Source organism: Castor canadensis, chromosome 2 (assembly GCF_047511655.1).
Source record: "Castor canadensis chromosome 2, mCasCan1.hap1v2, whole genome shotgun sequence".
Taxonomy (NCBI): Eukaryota; Metazoa; Chordata; class Mammalia; order Rodentia; family Castoridae; genus Castor; species Castor canadensis.
The window spans coordinates 58,205,550-58,222,798 of record NC_133387.1 but is presented as its reverse complement, the minus strand read 5'-3'; the positions used below and the strand labels follow the sequence as shown (position 1 = coordinate 58,222,798).

The window sequence follows — 17,249 nt, the reverse complement described above, 5'->3', positions numbered from 1 at the left end:
GATTCAGTCCATACAGACTACCTAAGACTCCAAATGCAAAGAATAAAATATCCTTTCTCTGAGAATTTTCTGACAATTCAGGAACATAAATTGCTTCATTAAAATTTAAGAACAGCATAAGATATTGCTGGATAGAACAAAGGAATCATGTTTAAGCAAAAGAACTCTTTGGTCAAAGTTGTAAGGCCTATTACTGATTCTGCTCCTGATGTTTTCTGTGACTTTGAGTTTCCCACTGTGTAAAATTAAGTTGCAGAACTGTAATTTCCAAGTGTAAAAGTTTTGGGATCTTATTGTACTGTCTTAATCATCTCCCAGTCATTATTTATGAAAGTCATTTGTGCCATTGTGCTTAGTATCCAGCTTTCCCGTTCTAGTTTTCAGTCGTCTCAGAAAGTATTTGCCTGGCCTGGCCTCAACTGCAATCCTCCCAATCTTAGCCTAGTTTCCCAAGCGTCTAAGGTTAGAAGTGTGACCCACCAGTATGCAGCAGTCTTGTTTGGACTATTTTAAGGAAAAAAATACAAAGAAAAATGCCACCTCCACTCAAATCTCTTCCAAAAAAAGTGATATGCTTATTTGAAGAAAGCTGTTCCAAAAATTGAGTCTAATAAAGTTACTATTGACCATTCTACACATATTTAGTATTTCTCCTACCTTTTTGCAGTAGGAAAATATCGAGAGCAAGAAGAGCCATCCCAAGCACAGTAAGGGTCTCGGGCGAGGCAGCACTCTGCACAGGCTTTGCCATAAATATCGCACCGGTGCAGAGGGAGTTGGGTGACTCCAGCAGTTGAACCAATATATAGTTGTTGCTGTGGAAAGAGTTTACAATTATGGCAAAAGATGTCTTGATTTTTTACAACTCCTTTTTCATTTCAAAGTTCATGTTTTTTTATTGTACAAATAAGGGGTCTCACTCTGACATTTCACACATGTATATAATGTACTTTGATCACATTCATCTCCCTGTTACCTTCACTTGATCCCCCTCTCCCTCACCTGATCCCCTTCCTCTTCTCATATGGTATTCCTTCTATGCTCATGTCTTTTTTAAAATCTAGATTCAACATATGAGAGAAAATATGTGATATTTGTCTTTCTGAGTTATTTAGACTTATTAACAATAAATTATATTTATAGATTTAAAAACTCATTATTGATAAAGACCTGGCAGATAATATAACAATTTGAAATGGAGTAAGAACAAATCTAAGCATCTGATGGTATCAGTTGTTTTAATTAAGTATAAAATAAAGGGACAATAAGGAAAGATAGCCATAGATGTGGAAATCTTCAGTTTGTATTCTTAGCAAGTTTTCTTAGTTTTATTCTTTATAATTTTGATTAGCCAAATTATCTTCCTGGCTATGCATTCCAGATGGGCTTGATGCAGACATTTTTGCTTCTGACTCCTATTACACTGCCTGTGAGGTACTGTGCCCTTCTCTGAGAAAGGATAGGATAAGTTTTGGGGCTGACATTTCAAAGAACTTTTGGTTCAACACCAAGAATTACCTTGCCCTTGCACTACCTCCAGGAAAATTATTTTAAACAATAATATTAAATTGCTTCCCATTCAAAGGGCCCCCAAAAGGGAAGCAAATACTCTCTGGTGCAGCCTTCCAAGGTAGACAAAGCACCAAACAAGGCACTAAGGCACTTGGGTGCTTCATCTTGCCCTCCATGACTGTGTGTGTTCTTGGGACATTCACATATTTTTCCTAAGAATTAACGTCCTTGTCCATAAAATAAGCATAATTCACAGCATAAGCATGTTTAAATTAGGCATCCAGGTAAAACATTCCACACTACCATTATCTTCAGTTGAAGTTTGAGTTATTGGATGAGGCAAAACAGAAAAGATTAAAATAAAGAACTTTCTAGTAGGTCTTGCCTCAACATTTCAGTTAAACTTTAAAAATACTTGGAACAAAGTTGTGTCAACATAACGGTTCACTTGTGACCTTATAGAAACACAGAGTGAAATAAAAAATAACACTGTTTTGTGATTTATTCTATATGCATCCTAATTGGTACCATGGCTGCTTTTTCTTGCACTAGAAGATTGATTAATTATGGTAATCCTTCAATAAAATTTATGTAAATGGAAACCTGCACTAATAATGCATTTCAAAAGGGTATTTTAATTTCTCTAGTATGTAGGTGACAAAAAGGTTTCAAAGAAGTCTCACTCTAAACAATGGTTTGCTCTTGTAACATTACAAATGGTCTGATAGTCAGAAATGGATATAATTAAAGTTGCTTTTCCAGAGACTTTTATTTATGGATTACATATATAAATAAACAATAATCTGAATGCAGACTGAAGTTTTTATTAGAATATAAGGCATTATTAAAATTATGAGGAGTATTTGTGTAGAAAATAGTTCAGTGCTTAAAGGTAACCATATACTTATATCTTAATAGAAGGAAGGAAAACAAGAAAGAAATGTAATACAACAAAAACTTAACCATAGTGGAAGATTTATCCTGATAAATATTGCTATTCAATTCCAATAAATAGAGAAAATAAAATTATAATAATTTCTAGATACTCAACATTTTACTATATCTAAATTTAGTATTATATTGAGTAATGTTATAAATCAGGCGAGATTAAGAAGTGAAGGCTAAGTCCCTGGGAGGAAAAGATGTTTCTTCTTCCAATACCCTCTTTGTCATTTTTTTGAAAATGAAGTTAGATCATACTGAATAGCAATTTCAGTGTGATAAAATAAAACAAATGCATAATATTTAAAGAGCAATGGGACTGCTTAGAATGCTGAAGCAATATTCAAAAGTACGGTTGACAGTAGTCAATATGAACATGCCAATCCACAGATTGTGATGGTAACTATTTTAAAAAGCTGTTCACAAATTGGTCATGTCATCAAAAAATCTCTATGTTTGGCTAATAACTTTTAAGAAATATAAGCAAAATTCATACTTATAGATTTCTAGGTTTATGACATTTGAGTTGGAAAAGAATTATCTAAACAAAATACATAAATCTAGCATAGTCCTTTAGGAGAAAAACAGGAAATAATGTATGGAAACAATAGCAAAGTAAAAGTGTGACAACTGAAATTATTCCAATGAAAATCTAAAGTGTGATAAAATGTTAAAAGTTAAATACAATACAATGTCATTTTCATTTTATCATAATTCTGTGGGATTATTAATGATATACAAAAGTAATTATGCTATCCAAATGAAATATTGGGAAGTACAGGCATCACTGAGCATATTCCATTCACTAGGTAAGGGACACGATGTGCTTTTTCTGCCCAATTTAACATCACCACAGGCTTTTTCACTATCCTACTCAACAAGTTGGGAGCCATAAGCAGGATGAGTCCATTTATCCAGAAAATTGCTCATAACACTACTCATCTCTCTTAAAATACTGCTTCACTTTAAAAACACCCCTAAGAATGAGTGCAACTGAGTCATGACTGAATGAAACCAATCTGCCCTCCATAACTGGGAAATGTGGGTTACTGACACTTTCTTCTATCGTGGTAAGTTAAATTGATACTATTGGTGTTTTTTTCTTGATGAAATGTTATGTTAATAGACAATCTTTTAGGTAGCTTTAGAAAATTTAAAACAGAATGTTTTATACAATGTTTTACACAATTAGGATTGGCTATGAGCCTAGCAGAGAATAAATAAATAATTTTAAAAATCATTATAGGAAAGACTATCTCAGTCTAGCTTCCAACATGGAAATCCCCAGACTTCCTTGCCAACATGTGTCAACTTTTAGATTATAAGAACAGGTGGACACATAATTATGAAGTGTAAGATAACAGTATCAGGTCAATAATAGTTGCTCTAAATATCTTGGAGATTATCAATCTATTTTGATATGTCTATGTGGAAAGACACTGGCACAGTCATTTAGTGTTTTGTTCAGGGATAAAACTGGTCAATGACAAGATATGTAAACATTTCAGGAATAAAATTAGATAAGTGATTCTTATGTTTCACAGCTCTGTGTATGTTTCTCCTTCAGTGAGGGGCACCCTATTTCACGCTGGCATTTTCCACTAGGTTGATTAATAATTCATTTCACCTCAGTGTCCAAACTTTTTTGAAGTTACTATTAATATATTGGATTAAAGTCTAGATAACATTCATGAAGAAAAGATAATAAGTTGTAAGTTAAAACTGTATTCATGATGTATGTGTAATTTAATATTTAGAAGCCATTTGCTTTTATTAAGTGTCTTACCAAAGCATTCACTGGATATGAATGAAGTGCATATTAGCAAGCCACCCTTAACCTTTGAATTACTGGAGTTTTAGAATTTATCATTTGGTAGTTATTGTTGCTCTGTTTCCTTTTCATGTTTAGTCAAACTTAAAAGTCACATGTTGTGTTCTCTGACACATAATAGTGAAAAGGTAAATGTAACTTTTAAGTCAAGATTCTCCAAACATACATATCCAATGCTTTATTTTTATAGCCTATAAAATATATTTTACTTTTATATGAAAAGCAAAGGTAACGTATAAACTTATTGTTATTCTAAAATACAAGTAATGTTAGTTTTAAAGTATGTATATATCATAAAAAAAGAAAATAATTACTGAGTATTTTGTAAATTCTATTATAATGACTAAAAAAGTAAATTGAAATATATAATGATTAATGATCTTGGAAATATGTTCATAAAGTGCAGATGAAACAGATCAAAAATATCAGGACAATGAAAACTCCCTTTAGTTTTCATTCTCCTAGCTCATCATGTGAAAGATATTTCTTTTCTTTAGCTTTTTTTCTTGCACACTTGTTAACAAATCTATCAAATGAGATGGATAATAAGATCTATTGATTTGAAATACAAAAATAACAAAATATAATATTAACTATAGCACATAATGATAGTACCTGCTTAGTTGAAAGCTCCATTGCTGATATAGTAGTTGGTTCCTGAAGAAAAAATGAAAGTGGTCATTGAGAAAAGCTAGACATTAATGAATTAACACAAGGATCCAATATAAGTTTTCAGAGACATAACTTCAGTGCTCACAAGAAGTAATATAATTGGGAAATAAGACACATAAGAGAAACTGTGCAGATAAGAGTTAAATACGTAGAGTTACACGGTCAATGTTATCTGGTCAAAGACCATGAGGATCACTGCTGTAACTGATGAAATAGGCTTTGTTACTCATTGCAGTAAGAGAGAAAATGCTACTATTCTGTAATGTGTGATGGAAAGGACTTTTCTTTGGTGCTTGTATGAAGTTATTGGGAGGATTTAAAAATTTAGGGCTTTTTTCTATACTGGATACTGTGAAAACAGCAGGGATAATTCTACAAGTAGGATTACAAATCATTTAGAAGGAGGGAAAGACAGTGAGGTTAATGCCATCATTTGTATAGAAGTAGTAGTCCCTCAGGCTACATTAGTGATATTTGGTCATTTTTGTGGCTTGGACAATGTTCATGTTTTTGTCTGTGCTCAGAGATGATTATGGAATGGTCTTGATTTTATCTGAATTCATCATGATCTCAAAGTAGCCTTTTCTGATGTTGGTGTTCTGTGAAAATTTGTACTTTCAAATGGAAAACACCATGGCTTAGCTGAATGTGCCAGGTCACCTCCTAACACGACCAATGAGAGCTCATAGTATTAAGCCAGCTTCCAGCAGTAGAGGGTTGCAAGAGTTCACTTGCGATGAGATTACTTTATTATTATTAAAATGACTGTTTAATGTACAAAGACCTACAGTTCAGATCTTTGTCTAAGACTATAATCTTTTCAGTATTTGTCAACAAGCTAACATAGAATAACTAAGAAGGTGACCATCATCAATGAGCTTAGTTAAGCTTTCAGAGTGGAACTTATTATGCATGGATTTGCATAAGTAATCCCTGTTTCTTGATGCATGTGGATCACCAAAAGGCTGTACACCTGAACACCTTAGCTTATATTCTTCTGGATTTATGCTCATTGAACACATTTTCCTTCGTATCTTTCATCACAGATAACCATGATGCTGAAATTAAAATGACTTGTGGGATTCAGAGGGGACCCATGAGAAAGATTTAGGTGGGAAGAATGACCTTAAATGGCCTCTTTGTGTTAGATAACTGAGGCCATCAGATTTGGACTCTGAGACTAAACTGCAAGTTGCGGCTCACATCTGGCCAGAAGTGTGATATTCTTTGTAATTCAGTTTTCTTCTCTAAAAAATGAGTATGATGGTATTTCCCTCATAGGGTTGTTTAGAAGATTAACAAGATAATACAGGTAAAGCACTCTGTAAATATTCTTAGTGCATAGTGTTTTATTCCCCCCATACCTTCCCCTGCCTCTTTCTCTCCCTTTCTCTCTCTCTCACACACATGCACACACACACATACATACATACACACATACATACTATACCATTTCCTTTTCTTGCTTTTTCCCTTTAGTGCTTACCATTGTCTGCCTCTATGTGTGTGTATATGCATATATATGCAAATAACTTATCCCATGTCTTGTAAGCTTCCTCACCTGGCCCTATCCCAAAGTAGAGTCTAAGGTAAGATCAAGAGTGAGGAATTGAGGGTTGAACATGGTGTTGTAGAAATCACCACTAGAAGAAAACTTGAGGATAGTAGATAATGACTTTGAAAATTGTCCACTGAGATTTGGACCAGAAAACCTATTTTTCATTCTATTATTCATTGGAGGTTTCAGGGTTGTAAATTCTTCCATGAGCCCAGACATAACTCTTGATTTTTGGTATACTATCAAAGCAGTCCTGGGAAGAGAGTGACTCATGGTAGGAATTATATTTGAGGCTGACAGGATATGCAGAGTGAGAGTAGAGGTATTTAATATTGCTTATTAATTGTTCCCCTCAGTTACACACAGAGATCTAGGCTGTCAATTTCACTGCTATACCTCTATCATGTAGAATTACAACTGCTATTCCCAATTTTTCAGTAAGTACTTTTTTAGTGGATGAATGAATAACTGTCTACATATTTTCTTCAACTTTCTCCTATTTCTTCAACTTACCCTACTGCACTGTATTCTTCTTATTTTATTTGTATATAAGAATAAAGGCAGTCATCTTTTAAAATGCCTTTCCTTGATTCTTCAAACTTAGCTGGAACTTCTTTAAAAATAATTTAAATATTCTACACTCACTGTTTTTACTTGTTCATCCTTTTTCCAATGCCATCCTCCTCTTAGCCCTCTCAGCCAGCCCCTCATCTAGAGAGGGGGTCTACAATTCTTAGAAGCAAAGGCTCACCAATGACCCCTCTTTTGCTGAATGAACTCTTTTCTGAATGAATTGTTATTATGGGAATTCTTTATTTCCATTGGCAGTGCTGACAATTTCTTCTTGACTGCTTCTATTAATTTCCATTGTGCCTTGAATTCTTGACTATTTCTTCTTATCCCTTATCCCAGTCTTTATACCCTCCAGTCATTCCTAACATGTTTGCCTTCCCTTGCCTACTCCTTTCCTTGACTCACCTTTGCATGCTACCTTCTTTTCCTTGAGCTCATCTACTCTTTGATGTTGTTTATCCCCGTGTATGCTGAATTGCAAATCTCCACTTTGAACTTGATAACTGAACTGAGAACAAGATTTTCTTAACAAATTTAAAACATCCTGCCTGAGACACAAATGAGACAAGTGATTTAGGATATGCACTAATGTAATTGGATAATTTAGAGATTTCCAATAGCTGTCCATTTTTATAGCTTGAAATGAATGATACTTGCTATTAAATATAATAGTTTTCTATAGGACTTTTCAATCATAAAGACAACAATGAAAGGAGTGTCTGCCAATTTTATCTATACAGAGATATGATCTGTAGTATTAGTAATATTGAATCACAGAAATCAATAGAACAGTTCATGACAAATATTCAGCTTTAAAAGACAAAGCTGAAGACAACATTTAGGTTTGTACAGTATTGGAACAAATTAATCAAAACAAAATACTTTTGCAGAGCAACTTCTCTTTTAACAGTTTCACATGAGAAATAATTGTGTGGCCATATGAGCAGCTAACATCATTGATATTTATGTAAGAAATTTTATAGTCAAAGTGCAAAGAAAACACTTTAGTCAGAGAAAGTTTAAATATAAATGAAGTGAAAGTTCTGGGTAAGTTCTTTTTAAAAATGAAGTGATAATCTAATTCATTGGTTTCATGTTCATGAATAATACCAAAGAAAGCAAATATCTATAAGGCAGATGAAAATAAATTATTTCATATGTAAGTTACAGATCATGAAATGAACCTTTATTCACATCAGTTTTAATGGTGTCATAATATGATTTCAACATTCTTAAGATCCTAGAATTCCTTAATTAATAGAAGGTTATTTATTATTTAAACCACAAAGTTAATAACAGTTTGGAATAATATGTATTACACAGTGCCTGTAGTTGAACTTTAATAGACAATATATTAAGATGACATCCATTTAAATAAGCTATATATTTTTTTTGAGAAATAGCTGGTGGTGAATATGACTTCCATTTAAAACAGATGTAGCTTCATAAGCATTTTTTAATGAAACTGGCTTTAATTGCAAATTTATTTGGTGTTCAAGTAAAAATGAAATTAAAAACTTAGCATCTTTTCAAGATTTTCTATGACTCCAATTTACCATATTTCTCTGAGATATTCTAATCTAGACCTTATTAAACTTTTGCACTTGCAAAGCTTTTCAACCTGCTGATCCCAGGGGATTCTTCTGATGTCACTCACTAGACGCTAAGCACATGGAGGCTTCTTTAGAATAAGTTAATAGACTAGGTTTCGGAAAGCATCAATTATGTTTTACATCTGAATGAAAATTAAACTCTTTCATTTGTTTGCTCAGCTGCTCATGGAATATTGCATAAATTGGGTTTCAAATGGATGTGTTACTGATGTAACTGCCTTGCAATCCTTTATAGTCAATAAGACTGAAAATAAAGCCCATCATCCTGAGTGCACTGAAACTTGAAGTAACACTTCACTGTCTCAAAAGTAAATTCCTCCTGAACTAAACCAGAAGATAATCTCATACTGAATACCTAAGGTAAAAATCAGCAAATGTGTTGCTTTTATATTTTCTGAATACTAAAAAGTAAGATATAAGTATGGAATTTTCATGCATTTTAAACCAGATTGTATTTATGTAACTAGTTTACAATAGCTACCATTTACTAGTAAGCATAGTTTTTATTTTAAGAAAGCATTTTAAAATAAGTGTTCATAATCACAATCTTCATATGAGAAGAAATTGAGGATCTATTAACTAACTAGGTTGCTCAGAATCACAGAGTAAATATGGTCCAAATTCTGATTTATGATTACAGATCACATTTAAAATTAGACTGTGTTTTAGTACTTTAATGCCATTTTGAATATTTAGTGGCAAATCAATCATTTCTTAACTCCTACAACAATGCCAATTTTATTTCACCTCTTATCACCAATTAAAATTTACTCTAAAGTGTGGAAATTTTATTACCAAGGAATATTTTTCTTTCTATACTATGGTTGAGATTTGATTTCACCCAGAATAAAAGTACCTTGGATGTTACTGAAACCACTGGAATGTTCTGTGATTAGCTGGGGTATTTTCCTAAAACCAATCTCAAGATAGCAGTGGGCATGCACTGGTTTTAATCCAAGAATTTATAGGAGATTTGACTATTCCGTCTATCAAGACCATATAATGAGCACAGTCTCATGGAGACGGTAACATGGGAAAATGAACTGGTTGGTTAATATTAAATGTGTGGTTTTTTAAACTATCCAAGAGTATCAGGTATGAACATGACTTTAAGTCTGTACCTCGCCTATTTACCTTGTCACTATTATAATGCGCAGGTCGACCTTTCTCTTACTGTATTTTGTTTTAAACAAAATGACAAAAGGCTCAAATAGAATCACAAAACTGTAACATTTCTGTTTTTTTTCACTGTATATGGCTATAGCTTTAATGTGTTGTGTTTTTTTTCTTCCTCTACAAAATTAAACAGAGCTTGACAGTGAGATATTCCAATTGCTAGGCCACAATATATGAATGAACTTTGTCTGATAGAATAGAATGTTGAAAGTAAATATTTCTCTAAACTCTACCCAAATATGTTTTGTCTACTTGAGTGCCAAGGAAATAATGACAATATCTATCATAGAGAACATGGAAGAAAACTATAGCAGTTTCTGTGGAGGGAGATGTGTTTCCAGTTGCAAACAATCTTCGAACAAAACTGTAGACTGATAAACAACTATTTCCATGCCACACAATATTACTTACTTGTATTTAACTGTGAGAAACTGATAAAGAACTCCTCTCAAGATATCCTTTCTTTTTTCTTTCTGGCAATACTGCTAGGTAGGTACTCCACCTCTAGAACCACACCACACCTCCAGCCCTCTTTTTGCTTTAGTTATTTTTTGGATAAGGTCTGTCACTTTGCCAAGGCTGGCCTACAACCAAGGTCCTCCTATCTAATCCTCCTGGATAGCTGGGACCACTGTGTGGGCTACCACACCCCGTTTATTTGTTCAGATGGGATCTTATTAATTTTTGGGGACATGGGTTATCCCTAAACTGTGATCTAGTCCCTTATTTTTGCTTTCTGAATATTCGGTACTACATATGCACACCAACATGACCAGCCACACAAGATATCATAAATGCCACACAAATGTATTCCTATAGTAATCATAAGTATAAACTGATGATGTAATTCTCTGGAAAGCACAAAATACTAACAAAATAAAATAGATATTAAATACACTTGCAAGAGTGTTGGCTTCCAACCTCTCATGATTTAGGTAAAAACCATTTTAACAGCTTAACTTTAATTAAAATCCTTTTAAATGGAAATTTTTATTAGCATACCAAAGAACAGAGGTAAGATGTGGAGTGTAAACTTAAAATCACAGAAATACGAAGAATGAAAATTAGCTAGAAATACAATATTGCCTCAAAATCATGCATGTTTTGATTCATTAAATCCCAACATAATTAAATGATAGGAAAAAAGAACAGATTTCTAAAATGTCATGACATGACTTGAGACAATTCTAAGCAGTAAAAATAAGGGGTGTGACTGCCTGTGAGCTGCAGGCAAGGGACTGTGTTGATTGGGTTCATCTCTTATCTACCAGCACCATGATAGACACTGGCATACACTTGCTGGTGAATTAATGAATTAACCTTGTTTTAAGCATGTATGGCCACTGAAGGGAAATATACCAAGGAGCCATGACTAATGGAAGTAAGACAATAGGGAAATAATTAAGAATTCTCAAGGTAACATATCATAGTATTTCCTGCAACCTTATTTGGAACAGTAGTGTCAATAAAAATCTCCCAATATGTGTACTAACTATATGTATAGTTAGTAATTTTTTTTCAGCTAGAGAATAATATGTGACCAGATCAGCAGGATAACATGTTGCTGGTTCTAATTTTTCTTTTCTTTTTGTTTTATTATTCATATGTGCATACAAGGCTTGGGTCATTTCTCCCCGCTGCCCCCACCCCCTCCCTTACCACCCACTCCGCCCCCTCCCTCTCCCCCCACCCCCTCAATACCCGGCAGAAACTATTTTGCCCTTATCTCTAATTTTGTTGACGAGATAGTATAAGCAATAATAGGAAGGAACAAGGGTTTTTCATCCTCATTCTCCAGCTCCTCTCTTTAAGCCTGGTGTCCCCGAGGAAGGACCTTAAAATCTTTAATTTCTCATATTTAATAAATGTTGATTGAAAATATATTTTAGGATATGGAGATATAGCAATGAATATAAGATAGTGATTTATAAATTTATCCTTCAATACCCATAATTTGTTTACTAAATCTAAATGGACTCTATGGTGGATGACATATTCCATTTGGATAACTGCGTGCTTTAAATTTATAAGCTAAAGTACCAATGTGTTCACTCATTGAAGTAACTCATGGGGCATGTTGAATGCTAAAGACTATACAACGTTCTATACCCAACAGGAAAAAAAAAATGAAAATAAGGCCAAAGTACTTGTTTTTTTAAATTAAGAATAATGATTTTATAATTTCAAAGTTTTAAGTAAGGACTACAGAAAAACATACTAGAAATGAATCTCATTTTCAGTTAGCTGAAAGAAACAACAAAATAATATTAACAATAACTATTTGCAAAGTGCCTGCCACTATCCATGGTGCTTTATACACATGTCTCTAACTCTTGTGATCTTCTGGTGAAATAGGTGTGATTCTCACTCTTTTGCTGAGGGGAATGCTCAGAGGGGATTGTTGAAGAGTTCCAAACAAGAATTGTTAAGTAAATATCATTGAGGAGCATAAACTTTTCCAATTAGAACATTGTTTGCTTGTTATTACAGTATCTATGTTACAATATACTGTATGTTTCAATGCTAATCATACTTTTAATTGAATGGATATCGCTTAAGAAATTGCCATATTTTATTTGATTTATTTTCTTTAAAATACTATTGAATATTGATCATCAGCCTATTGGGGGAGTACAGTGGTATAGAATTATGAGGCTAAGAGTAGTCTTGGGAAGATTATGATTACCATTAAATATTAAATCAACAGGAAATTTTAATCTAGCACTTTTATTTTACAGATAACCTATCTGAGATACCTGGAGACTAAATGATATGTATCCATTGAAGTTGTAAAATCAGATCCAATGATTTCTCATTTATCTATTTTTCAGTTTCTTCTAATTCTAATGTGTCTCAATGTGACTTTGCTCTATTCCTTCACTGAAAAAATTAAAATAACACCTTATGTAGGAATCTACTTCCCTGTCATATCTCACAAGTAATTCATATCAAATTGTGCTTCAATTCAAACGCCTTCTATTAACTAACTTTCCAGAAGGAACATAATATACATTATGCTACTCAGTTTTCCTTTTGCCATGCCCTTCTGCTTCAACCCCAATGCCCCCAACCCTAAAAAAACAACCTTACCTGAGCCAGCTGGTATTCAGGACAAAGGGACAAATGTGTATACATTTCACAAGTATGCAGACTAGGAACTTAAAATTTTGTTACTAGTAATATAAAAACTTCAAACTTACTTTTGTTAATAATTTAAGACAACATGATAAAAAAAACACTTGTGAATAAGCTAAAAAAAATTGAAATGTCTTCATTATTGCCATCCTGAATATATTCCCCTTAATGCATTCATAGAGGTTACATAATATCACAGTCATACCATAAAGTGAGAAAGAAGAGATTTTAAGATTGGAAGGGTGTGAGTTTGTTCAGTGAGGTAACTTATATAAATAGTATAAAATGTAATCATATATTTTATCATTGAGAAAACAAAATATGAGCCAAGAATATATTTCTTTACATCTTTAGATTTGACTTGCATTGAAAGTTTCAAGGTTTATTTTGACTAGTGTCTGGCTTTCTAATTGACAAGCTAATTAGAAGGGCATTCTAGCCTATGAGTCCATACCACGTTCAGTGTGCAGCTGTCCTAGGGGAAAGCATACAACTGAACTTGTTGACACTTGAAATTAAGCAGCACTCACCCGAAAAACTGTCATTTCTTCCAGGAGAACTTCTTCCAAATCATGCCACGTCTCTTTAGGAATTGATACTACTTTGAGAACGGTTCCAACATCTTTGAAAGAAAGGAGGGAAAAAGACCACAGTTAAACAGATCTGAACAGATTTTAGTGCCAGTGGAGGGAATCATGATTTGTTCAGAAAAGAACATTTTGAGCTCAGTCTTCTGTTTAGTTTGTTTTTGTGAAACTATTAGTAAACTATGCATTTGAATGCATTTCAGGCAATTGGACAACTAAACTACAAGAATAGTGTTGGAATGTAAAAACTGAATTTTTAGAACTGTTACTTCGAGGAAGGTTTCATTCTCAAGCAGCATAATTTTGAAGAAAATGTAATAGTAACTATAGAAATTGGCTAAGTAGGATTATTTCATTATTGCTTTAAAATATCACTCTTTGTCAAGTATCTGAGGAAAAATAATCTAAAAATAATACCACTTTTATTATGAAATGAATGTACTCCTGTGAGGACTAAATGTAGATGTAAAATGCAAGGAATGTTGTCAACACACAGGGGTAGTCAGAGCCCCAGAGCCCAGGCTGCTTATTCTTGTCACCTGAAAGTCTATAGTACTTAGTAGCTCTTAAAGAAGGCTCAATACTCATGATGTGATGAATGACAATAATGCAATTTCTGGAAATAAACAATTAGGATTACTTATGGCAGTAGTTTTTCAATAATGCATACAATGGTTAATCAATTTTAGTGCATAAAAGACATTTTAAATGCATAGTTAAATTGAATATACTTTGTAGACATTTCAAACCTTATGATTTTTCTAATTTTCACTATTAGAAGTCATAAATTGTTTTAATGACAAGAACTATTGCTGTAATTCAATGTTGGATTAAGGAAATATAATTTCCAATATTTTAAGCATGTTCCTATTTCTTAGTATAAGGAAGAATAGGGTCCTTTTCAATTTAAAAATTGGACTCTTTGACATTCCAGTTCTAATGAAGAAAATCTTATCAACAAATAATGAGTTACACCAGAAAAATAACTCAACGTAGTCATACCACTTTAGATAACCATTTTCAGGGAACCAACATAATATGCTCTATATGGACAAGAAAAATGCTAGCTTACCCCTTGCAAAACAATTTTTTTAGAAACGACCTCTTTTAAGAGGATCCTTCTATGTTTACAAGACCTTAGACTACCCTTAACATCAAAGATTAAAGGGAAATTAGGTTAATCTACTCAGTGCCTCTGATCGGCTCTCTAGTACCCAAACACAACTTTATCTGTACGCCAGATCAAGTTTTACTGAGTAGTATTTCAAACAATTTCACACAAATTGAATCAGATTACTCAACTAGGATCAATATACTATGATGTGAAACTTAGTTAAAAGATAAAATTACTATAATCAATTTACTTTGCTGACAGATGACCTAGGTCTGTATTGACCTACAGCCATCCACATCATCAGACCTTCAACATTCTCATGAAATTGGTGCCTTTAAGGACAGTTTGTGTCAGAGAGGAATTAAAAGCTCCTGATTGGCTATATTTGGTCAAATACCCTGAGGCAAGTTTTGTTGCTTTCAGTGAGTAAGGGACTTTTGAAGAAGTTTAAGCCAGAGATGAAGAAAAAGGTAAGTGAGACATTATTGAACAAGCTTAATTATTCCTCAGAGAGATTTCATTATAAATTGACTGAAGAGGAATGCTATTATCTTATATTTTCTGCCAATATTTACAACTTGAGGTTGTTGCTCACAATTCACTGACTTTTACAGAAGCCCAAATCTCATTGGAATTCTTCTATTTGATAGAGAAAATTTCTGGACCATAAAAGTAGACTTTAATGTATTGCTCAGAACCTAACACTGTTACACCAGATAATGCAAGTATTTCACAATTTCATTATAAAAATTTAGTCCTTTAAAGCACTTACTGCACAGTTGCCATTCTTCTGTAGCTAACATTTTTTTTTTCTGTTTCTCACCCAGGGAAAATAAATGTTATTATACAAGGTTTCAGTGGAGCACTCACCGTGTTTCCCATTGATTTATGTCAGTTAACAATGTTAATGGAGAGTAGGAATTTATTACCTTGGAACCTGACCCTAAGCAACAAGCTTCAGATTTGTAACTGGTATTTTCAAACATAGTATTACTATTAAAAAGGGTAGAGCTAAATGAATAATAATGTCATAATAATAATGGAATTAATTTTGAAACATACTTGGAAAGATTGGTTTCTAATAATGGAATTAGTACAAAGACATTGTTAAATTTTTATTGAAAGGTATCTGATGATTTATTGGGTTGATTTTGTAATTTTTTTGATGAAGTCCTTTTTCTTTTTCTCATTGAATGGCAGAAACAACAAATTTTGATGCTAACATTTATTTACCGGAAGCTTTTCACTGTATGAAAAAATTTTACAGTTCGGATAATTTTGCAGTAATATATTCTGGGACCATTATCCAATATCCTGTGCCTTCTAGACATAGTCTGAACAATGTATCTTTGTTCTTAAGTCACTGACTGAAAAAAGGAGTTATATGTCAACTAGGAACATTTATTGTTCATCTAATCATTTTTCTTTACTTGAATACATGTATCAAGTTTTCATTGAAAAGGAAATTTATTTTCATTTAAAATGTGTCAACTTACCTAAAAATATAACAAATTTTATAGGGTACAGTATTCAGGTTTTTGGTCATTTACAAGAGGTGAAATATACCTTGAAAATGACTAAAACACGCCTTCAATCCTTACTGTGTTTAATCAGTTAAAGTAGTGTTCTGAAAGAAAATGTGTAGCTGAAGTTAAAGAATTTACCTGTTCCGATAAACATGACATCATACTGGCCATCTTCTGCATCCACTCTATCTACTACGATCTGTGTAAATTGATAATTTACATCTGTTTTGATCATGATTGGGCGATTATTAATAGGAAAAACTGGATTGTACATGGCTGGATGACTTCTTGCAAAGGTTATGACATCATCAGGAAGGTCCTTTGTAGAGTCAAACCCACCAAATGTTTTGCTGGGACACTATTAGAATAAAAAGAAGAATTTCTTTTGATTAAAATCTAATGAATAAGATTATAAAGTATATAATGGCATTATATAATAATGGTCTACGGTCTAAATCTGTGATTATTTTTGCTACTTATATTTTAAACAGATTAATTAATAATACTTTGTTATCAGTAGTTAGTAGCTACCTAAGCTAGTAGATGCAGTAACCAGTATAAATATTCCACACATCTTAATTTTTCAAGGAGATTTTATTATGTTTCCATTTCTTATGAAAAATTGCAAATAATTCTATGAATTCAGTGTATAGAAGAAGTCTGATACCTCTGTTAGTTGCACCACCATATGTTTTATTGATGGGATGGATATTTGACATAAAAATGGAACATGCTCTAACTAAATACAACTAATGATTATATTGGAGAAACAGAATAATTTTCTTGGATACATTTATATTTTTAAATATAGAATCACAGTAAAACATAAAAGTCCTTTTCAAACTAAAAGACAGTGTAAACTATTATTGCTTAATATGTAATATAACCCTGAAAACCTATGATCTGAAACTTTAAAAAAGAAAGTCATTGTAGGAATACAAGGTGTATTATTACATGTGTAGCAACCTGCATGGTACAGAAACTGACCAGTCAGAATAGACATGATGAAA

At 32.8% G+C, this 17,249-nt stretch overlaps 1 protein-coding gene across 2 annotated transcripts in view; it reads right to left on the bottom strand.

Moving 5' to 3' along the window:
* Positions 1-17,249, bottom strand: part of Sema3a (semaphorin 3A) — a 460,497-nt gene that overhangs the window by 25,201 nt on the left and 418,047 nt on the right. For both annotated transcript variants that reach the window (XM_074064863.1, XM_020153314.2), the window contains 4 exons: positions 16,378-16,597; positions 13,543-13,634; positions 4,901-4,942; positions 658-815 (listed from right to left, as the gene is read on the bottom strand). In XM_074064863.1, the coding sequence (XP_073920964.1) occupies positions 658-815; positions 4,901-4,942; positions 13,543-13,634; positions 16,378-16,597 (512 nt within the window). The remainder of the gene's footprint in view (positions 1-657; positions 816-4,900; positions 4,943-13,542; positions 13,635-16,377; positions 16,598-17,249) is intronic.